Raw genomic sequence first — 9134 nt, 5'->3', positions numbered from 1 at the left:
CCCTTAATGCCCATGTAGACAAAGTTTCATTTCTTTAAGATCATTTGAGCATACCTAGAAGGTCTGGTCACATTGCAGCTTACCTACTTACAGGTCAAGTGATTTTAAAGGTGTGAAATGATGTCCTCACTACAAGTATGTGAAAGGAATTATGGGACTGGGGTTTCAATCAAGTTAGCTTAACTCAGTTGAAAAAATAAAACCACCTTTTTTTGCCCGTGTAGAGTATGGCAGTGACCAAATGGCCTAAGGCCCCAATTCATCAAGTTACTTAAAGTTGTGTCTCAACTGTAAGCATACGCAAGCCCCAGCTAAATGCATGGGACTACTCACACGCCTAAAATTAGACATAGGCATAAGGAACTTACCGAATCACGGCCTATTTCTCCAGGGCCTGATTCCACCCTTCGAAATTAGAGATTTTCTGTTGACTTCAATGAGCTTTGAATTAGGTCCCTAGAAACCAAGCAGATCATCTATGCCACATGTCTGGCCATCAGCAGGCTAGTGAGAGAGAGGTCTAGGTTCTCAAACTTCATTGCACCATGACGCCCTTCTGACAACAAAAATGATTACACGACACCAGGAGGGGGGACCGAAGCCTGAGCCTGCCCAAGCCCCATCGCTCTGGGGAGACCCAAAGCCAAAGCCTGAGTCCCACCACCCCAGGTGGGGCGGGAGGGATCAAAGCCCAAGAGCTTCAGCCCCAGGCAGGAGGGGCCTGTAACCTGAGTCCCGCTGCCCAGGGCTGAAGCCCTCAGGTTTCAGTTTCTGTCCTGCATAGTGGGGCTCAGGCTTCAGCCCCAGGCCCCAGCAAGTCTAAGCCAGCCCTGGCGACCCCATTAAAAGAAGGTTGCAACCCACTTTGGGGTCCCGACCCACAATTTGAGAACCGCTGGTCTTGCCTAAATCTGGGTCTGCCACTGGTCTTCTAACTATTTAGAGAAATAAGATTTTTTTTTTCTAGCCATGACATAACTTTGACATACTTTGCAAATTATACCCTGACTTGAACTGAGTAATACTCTGGCAGTTGTCCCAGAAAAAACAATGGAATGGCTAGTGCAATAAGGAACTGATCAGCAAGGGTATCAGAATTGGACCCTAACTATCTGCTCCTGCTCCCAATGAGGTCAGTGACACAACTCCAATTAACTTCAGTGGTGAAGGATCACGCCCTAAGAGCACAGAAATGTAATGAAAACAGAAGAAAATGCAGTGTTTAAACGCAGCATCTTTACTTTTTTTTTTTGGCAGTGCTCCTGATTAACAATGTTTCCTTGTGCAGACCTTGTAAAAGTACTTCAAAATTCAATACATAAATAAAGCCGAGATACTGTCAAATTTTCAGAACATGAGATGATTCTTAGTCATTGAAATGAGAGGGTTGTTTACCCTCTTCAGAAGATTTGGCTACTTTCACTCTTCATTCTTTTAGTGTTGTCCATGATTTCCATGATAATCTAAGAGATATGCTCCAAAGAAAAATGACTCCAGGAGGTACAGTTGCTAATGTAAATAATCCTGCTTTAATACATCAATTTGAATTCTGTTCATGATCCATTCCCAGTCACAGTAAACATCACTTGCACTCAATATGATACAATGTTTGTAAGAAACCAACTGCTTTCATAGCTTAAAAAATAAGATCTTATAAAACGGGACAGTCTTTCATTCAGAACATCTCTGTGAAATCATGAATCAAAGACATCCAAAGTTCATTTGATAGTTTAGTCACATTCACCATAATACAACTAAAATGCAGAAGAGAAAAAGAGTAGTCTACCCACAGAAAAAAACAGTGCAAATATTTTTACTTTTCTGATTCATAATCATAGTACCTTTTTTAAAGAATATTCTAGTTGCGAAATATTTTAAAAGGCTAGATCACATTAATTTAAACATCATTTAGCAAAGTTTTCCTAACCACACTCATGTATAACAGCATTGTTCTCTTAACTGTTTAGTTCCAAATCATTCTATAAAATACATTCGAATGTTATTAATGCCATACGCAAATATTCACATTTCATTTTGTTTTCACTCAGTGTCAACACAAAATGAGCCCAAGTTTAGCCTCTGAGGTTGACAGAAATTTCTCACCTATTTGTAATCTTTAAAAAAAAATAAAATAAAAAAATATCAGCCTTATACTTCAAAAGAACCACAAAACCAGTAAGAATGGTTTTGCTTATAAAGGCTGCTTTCTCACAAAGGTGAGCCACACACGTCTGTTACCTGTACAGAAATAGGAATTCTCTACAGGGTTAGGAACAGAACCGTTGCATTTCCAGGGGGTCTCAGACACTGGTGTTCTAAGGAAAAGTCGATTAAAAGACAGGCGAAGCAGTTTACACGCTTACAATTATTGTATGCAATGCAACTAATCCGTGGCCTTGCAACCTAAAGCGGGAGAAAGCGTGATGTATTTGCCAAACTCAAGAGTGAAAAAACTGGGCTATTTGAGGAGGAGTTAAAAAGCAAAGGAAAAGGTCAGTGTGCGACTCAAATCAGAGGGATTAAAGTTGGTGAAAGGAAACTGAAAGTTCTTCCCCAGGAACGTGCATTCTGGTGTCGTTTTGCCACGACTAGACCCATGAGGAGTCTAACGCCGAAACTGACCCGGGGCACCAACCAGTCCACACAGACTGCCTTCCCGGGGCTGCGGCTCCAGTGCCAAGATAGCGCAGAGGAAGGCTCCCGCTTCCAGCCAAGGAAGCTCCGATCCCAAACGGCTGCCACCCGAGCAGCAGAATTAGGATCGCTCACGAGCCAGTGGATCTCTAGATTCCCGGACCCCCCCTCCCTGCAAACTTACCCCGGGCATTTCCCCCCCCCCCCCCCCCCCCCTCCTCTATTGTTGCAGCCAAGCCATGGAAAAATAAAACAAAAGCCGCCGCATTTACCGAACGTTTGCAAACTTCCCTCTCGCAGGACTTCGCTTGCCGGGGTTTTTGCTGAGACGTGGCTCTCGCTTGGAAATCTGAGCCGCCGCCGCCTCCTCCTCCTCCGGCGCTGCCCGGACGGGTTGGAAATGTGCAAAGAGTGGGTGGGCGCGGCCCCCGGGTCCGGAGGAAACGGGCAGCAAGCGAGTTTCTCCGGCCCCTTGCAGCGGCGGCGGCTCATCCGCGTTGCCCACGAAGAGGTAGAGCAGCAGCAGGGTCCCCAGGCACAGCAGGATGGCCACCACCTTGCAGTAGAGTTTCATGGTGCAGCGGGAGGGAGGGAGGCTCAGTCCCCGGGGAACGCCTCGCACGGGCTCCTCATCCCGCGCGCTGGCCGGCGGCAGCCAGACTCGACACCCGGGGGCTGGCGGGGCGCAGCCCAAGGCACCGTGCGCAGGGCGCCAGCCCGGCTCGCATTGCTGCGCGGCGCTGGCTGCTCCCGGGCCGGGGGAGGAGAGGGTAAACCGGGGCGGAGCTCACACCTACCGTACTGTGTGGAATAGCAGCTCTCCCAAGCTAGCCCCCGCGCCGCGGTACTAGCCACAGGCTGGGCATTCAGGGGAGTCTGGGCTAATGGTTAGGGCAGGCGACTAGGCGTTGGGGCTCTAGGAAGGCAGAGGGATCTAGTGGTCAGAGCAGGGATCGGGCTCTGTTCCCACTCCCTGTGCCACTGGGTGTTTTGTCTGGGGGGAGTCACCCAGGGGTGGCTCTTGTAAGTGCTCTGTGCCAACCCCCATTGGGAGTTCTGGGGCTGGGGCGCTGCTGAGGTTGGGGCCTTCCCCTTTCTGTGCCTCCCGTCCCCCCATCCGGAAAACAGGGATGCTAAGACTGAAATAAACCCGTCGCCCTCTAGGAGTTCACAGCTGTCCCCTAAGGGTACGTCTGCGCTGCGGCGGAAGGTGTCATTTCCATCTGGGGGAGTCAGACCTGTGCTCACTCGCCTGGCGCTAGCATGCTGGAAATAGCAGTGCTGCTGGGGCACTGAGCTGCCAACCCCTTGGGTATGCACTCGGGCGGCTAGCTGGTGCTGCTGCCCGTGTACCCACACTGCTATTGTTACAGTGCTAGCTTGACAAAAGTAGTGTAGGTATGTCTACCCAAGCCAGAAATTACACTCCTACCTGCCGCGTAGACGTACCCTAAACGGCATGTCCTGGCCACGCAGAACTTCATGGTGGCAGCAGGGACAGGATTCCAGTCCTCTTGCTCCAAAACACAGGCCCCTGCCCTTTGAGCTCAGAAAGAATCCCCGGTAGCAATTATGAGTATAGGTCCTATGACACACAACTGTGGAATTCTAATTCCGTACAGACTAACTGGTTCATTGGAGCACTGTCCCACTGCCAAGAGGTGTTTCACACATAATTCACAGTTAGAGACCCTTTGGTCAGGGATGCAATCAATGTAAAAGTCCTGTTTGGTAGTGAGAACAGGAACTGAGAATCAGGATTCCTGAGTTCTACCACTGACTTACTGTATTACCCAGGGCTAGACTTATGACTGGCAGGTCCTCAAAGTGCCATGGTTATGTGAGTGTGTATGTGGGGTGTGGAGGAGAGGCGGTGGATGGGGGTATATCAGTCCCTGAAATACATTTCTTCCCTCTGTTCTGCCAGATTGGGAAATCAAGCACTGAGATGCAATCTACTATGCACCTCAACACACATCCGCACCTTATCACACACACCATTCACGTCCCGCTTGCCAGAGGTAGATTATGATGGGTGGTGAGTTGTGAAATTTTCATGGGAGTGCAGGAATACAGGAATCCACTTACTTTTCTTGTGCTTTGGACTTGCCTTGCTATGACTGTGGGCAGGTTATTTCACCCACCAGTACAAGATCAATGGAGATGATAATGTTGACCTATCTTACAGATTAGGGAATCAAGCTCAGTGAGGTTTGTAAGTTGATTTGTGATCCTGGGATGAAAGGTTTTATAGAAATGCAAGTATTAATATTATCCCTTTGGGCTAGAATTTAACTACCCAAAGGATGGAGGCATTATAGTCACAAATCTCTGGAGTAACACAGCTGTTCTAGGGAAATAGGGCCCCTAAACCTGTCTTTAAGGGTGTGTGCTTAGGGTGACCAGATGTCCCGATTTTATAGGGACAGTCCTGATTTTTGGGTCTTTTTCTTATATAGGCTCCTATTACCCCCCCACCCTCTGTCCTGATTTTTCACATTTACTGTCTGGTCACCCTATGTGTGCTTGATACAAGAGCTGCAGCAGAGCCAGAGCTGGCCCAGGTCATGGGGCTCGGGCTGTGGGGCTTCAAAACTGCAGTGTAGATGTTCGGGCTCGGGCTGGAGCCCTGGCTCTGGGACCTTCCCCCCTCAAGGGGTCCCAGAGCCCAGCTCCAGCCTGAGTTCGAATGGCTGCACTGCTGTTTTATAGACTTGCTGAGCCTGAGTCTACAATACCCTATGCTTTTAAAATCAGATTTGCCTTTAGGATCAAATCCTGCCAAAATGAGGAGTAAGAATGGCAGGAGTTGGATCTTCACATGTAAAGAATAAATGTTGAGAAAAGAACATTGTCAGTCACTCTGCTGAAAATGTGAAAACTGATAAAGAATCTGGCAGAACCAGTCATTTTGGAGAATCTCCTTTGGATATTCTTTTAGCTGCATAAGTGTTTCTTTTGCTTGACTCGAAGTCACAACTCTTTTCTTGGTTAAATAGATTGGGCCAGATCTCTAGAGCCAGATGAAATATGCTCAGTGTAGGAACCAGAAAGCTACGTTTCTGTTCCCCTGATCCTAATATGGACTGGAGACCAAGCCAAGGGCTGCTGTGCTCTGTGTTGGCAAAAATGCTCCCTCAGAGGATTGCTGCTGCACTGACAAGAGATTACTGGAGCCGAATGTGCTCCAAACTGATCCCCCGGCTCCTGCTTTCTGTCACATCCCTGATCCCCCACACCAAGGAAGCTACACCAGCTTTATGCGACCCAGGGAATCCATTGATATCCTGTCAGGGCAGCCCTCCATCCTGTTTGCACTGTTCCAGCTGTGATTTAGTTTTCTTGTATTGTTAATTAATAAATGCATAATTTGCCCAGCATGTTTGACGCTGGGTCTTTCTAAAAATATTTAATGCCTTTTTAATGATCTATACATCTATATATCTATGCATCAATGTTGCAGATAAGTTTTTTCCCCACACTGAGTATACAGGTGCAATTAGGAAAAAGATAATTATCTAAAGATAGTCAGAAAGGATTATTAAAAGGTCAGTGTCAGGTAGTTTAGGACCCAAGTTTACATTTTATAAATAAAAGAACTGATCATTACATGTTTTCACCATGCCTTAGCACAGTAGAGCTCTGATCTTGCCTGGTATCTAAGGATGGCCACCATAATACAAATAACAATTAATAATAAACAGTAACAAAACACTTTTAAAAGATTTGTCCAAGTACCTGGGAGATTGCCTATGGCAGCTCTTCGTACAGGAAGAAGACCCAGGTGAATTTAAAGAGATTCAAGTCAGGGTTGTACACGTATATCTGATAATGTACAAGTACTGGTTTGACACTGGTACCTGTTTCCTATTAGTAACTACTCCCTTAAGATTGCTATAGAGATTCCAATTAGGAGATTGAATGTTGCTGGGTAATAGGAGTTTAAGACACAAAATTAAAAAGAATTCAAGCATTTTTTTAAAATAAAGAAAATAATCATTAAGGAACCTGATCTTGTTTCATTCACATGAAATTAGCCAGCTGGGCTTACGTGCCATGCTTCTCACCTTGGTATCCGAACACCTTATGGAAGGCATTTGCAGTTCTGCAGGATCAGGTCCTGTGTGATTTAAGTTATCTTCTTTGAGATTGTCAGTATCCCACAATGTACTTAAGTCTAATATTCCTGGAAAGAGTTTACTGAACTGAAAAGAACGACACAGCACTTCTTTTATTAGAACTGTATGATAAAATCTACCTACATTTACTACTGAAAACTTAATTTAACTTAGGTTCAGAGCAGATGCCAAAATATAAATGACTTCATAGCAGGAGAAAATAGCAATAGTAAATGAAAAAGCACATAAGAACCACAAGCACAAACACGTGTGTGCTTTTTTCAGCAATTATATACTGTCCTATAAAAGAATTACACACTCATTCTCTATAACAGGAAGAGGTATCAATAACAAAAGCTCTGACATTTGCCTTGCTCCATTTTACAGCATCTGTTGTTTACATCTAACTTGTATGTAGGAGAGCCATGGGCCATTGCAAATTATGCAGTTTGCAAAACATGTAGGGGATTTTTATAGGGCTATTTCCCCCCTTCACTTTTGCAATACCTTGTGATGTGCCACTCACCTATCTGCTCACTCTCATTTACTTTAAATCAAGCCATTGTAGGGATATTAACTCTTTAAAGTACCAGAAGATGATACACTCAAGCAAAATCAGCTCAGGAAAGCAGTAGCTAGGGATTTTATGCAGAGTTACATTACTCTGCCTTTAAATCCATTATACTCTGCCCATAGTTCTCCATTGCATGCAGCTTTTTTTTTTTTTTTTTTTTGGCTGTGTGATGAATTGGCATTCATGTCAAGTCCTGATAATATATTGCAGCAGTTACAGAGACAGGACGCTCAGACAGATGGTTTAGATCTAGATCTGTGGTGGTAGCCAGCTCAAATAAGTGAAACTTCTTATACTGTAGCTTTAACTGGACTGTTTCGACAAATATATTATTACTTAAAAATTACCTTGTTACACACTTTGGTATTGTAAATAGGTCTCATGTTTTGGAGGCTCTTTGGGTCCCCCTCTGATGATTAAACAGCTCTTTAGATGGTAAACTGCACATGCCTTGAATCACCGGGGTAAAATGCAAACCTACTTCATCTCCCTACTGGTCCTACCTGGGAGGAAATGGTGGTACTATGCTCTCCAGCCTCATTTTCCACATGCATGTTTAAGCATTGTCCAGTGGCCACACCCACACACAATGCCAGCATTCCCCTTTTCCTACTCCACTATCTATGTAGGAATATTTATGGCTCCCCTTGTCTTAGGATATGAGTGCCCTACAATCAGAGCCCCTGTGAAGTAGGGAAGTATTATTATCCCCATTTTACAGATAGGGAATTGAGGCACAGAGCGTGAAATTCAAGCCTCATTGATTTCAATGAAGCCACGATTTCACCCCTGATTTTTAGAGGTGCTAAAGTATCTGAAGCGTCCCTGGACTTTGACTGGAGTTGTGGGTGCTCGGAACCTCTATTAATCAGGCCCAAAGTGACTTATCCAACGTCACACAGGAAGTCAGTGGCTGAGTCAGGAATTAAACACAGATTTCCTGAGTCCCAATCCACTGCCTTAACCATGAAATACTTCTTTCTTTTCATCTTCACAATCCAAACATTCCTCTCCCCAGTTGCCACATCCACAATCCCAGCATCTTCCCCACACACATACACTTTGCCATGATTACAATCCCAGTTTCAGATGGTGGGGATATATAATTGAATATAATTAGCTGTCTATGAATCATGTACATATCATGCTAACATCTGTTTAAATTCCTTAAACCCGTAGACATTGGTAGGGAACAGTATCAATGTTTTAACCACTGGGCTTGGGACAGTTAATAAAAATAAGAAATGTGAGGAGGGACAATAAGGATTTAATAAGTTAAATTCATCTAAAGTGCAGCTCCATTGACTTCTAAGGGATTGTTTACATAGTGAATTGGTGCACGACAAGCCAGAGTATGAATTTACAGTGCACTAGCTTGCCGGGCAGTAACATCCCACTAAAAGTATTGTAGTGCACTTTGACATACTGCTGTTTGAAATGGCGGTTAGTCAAAGCGCACTGCAGAACTTATAGAGCACTGTAGCAGTTCCACACAAGATATTACCACATGGCAAGCTAGTGCACTGTAGATTCATATCCTGGTTTGCCACGTGGTACCTTCCCATGTAGACAAGTGCTTTAGATTCATCAGGGTTTAGTTTGGCCCAATATCTGTAATATCATTGCCCACTTATGATAATTGAGATTTAAAAAAATTCTTGAAGGCTTTGGATTAGGACTGCAAAAGGCATGGAAAACAATCAAAGATAGAAAAGAGTTATGGACATGTAAAATGGTCATTAAATATCAGCAATGATTCTATTATTATTGAAAATACTTAGGATCAAGAAGCCTTCATAAACTGAATA

The 9134-nt window shown here is 44.6% G+C and overlaps 1 protein-coding gene across 1 annotated transcript in view; it reads right to left on the bottom strand.

Annotated features, from left to right (window-relative positions):
• The window catches only part of GXYLT2 (glucoside xylosyltransferase 2), a 24707-nt gene extending 21345 nt beyond the window's left edge, over window positions 1–3362 (bottom strand). Inside the window, exon 1 of the mRNA XM_026650278.1 lies at window positions 2907–3362. Within this exon, the coding sequence (XP_026506063.1) occupies window positions 2907–3208 (302 nt within the window). The 5' untranslated portion in view covers window positions 3209–3362. The remainder of the gene's footprint in view (window positions 1–2906) is intronic.
• Between the last annotated feature and the right edge of the window lie 5772 nt (window positions 3363–9134).

Source organism: Terrapene carolina, unplaced genomic scaffold, assembly GCF_002925995.2.
Source record: "Terrapene carolina triunguis isolate 2854851 unplaced genomic scaffold, T_m_triunguis-2.0 Scaffold89, whole genome shotgun sequence".
Classification (NCBI taxonomy): Eukaryota; Metazoa; Chordata; order Testudines; family Emydidae; genus Terrapene; species Terrapene triunguis.
The sequence above is the reverse complement of the archived record's forward strand: the minus strand, read 5'-3'. Positions and strand labels throughout refer to the sequence as shown.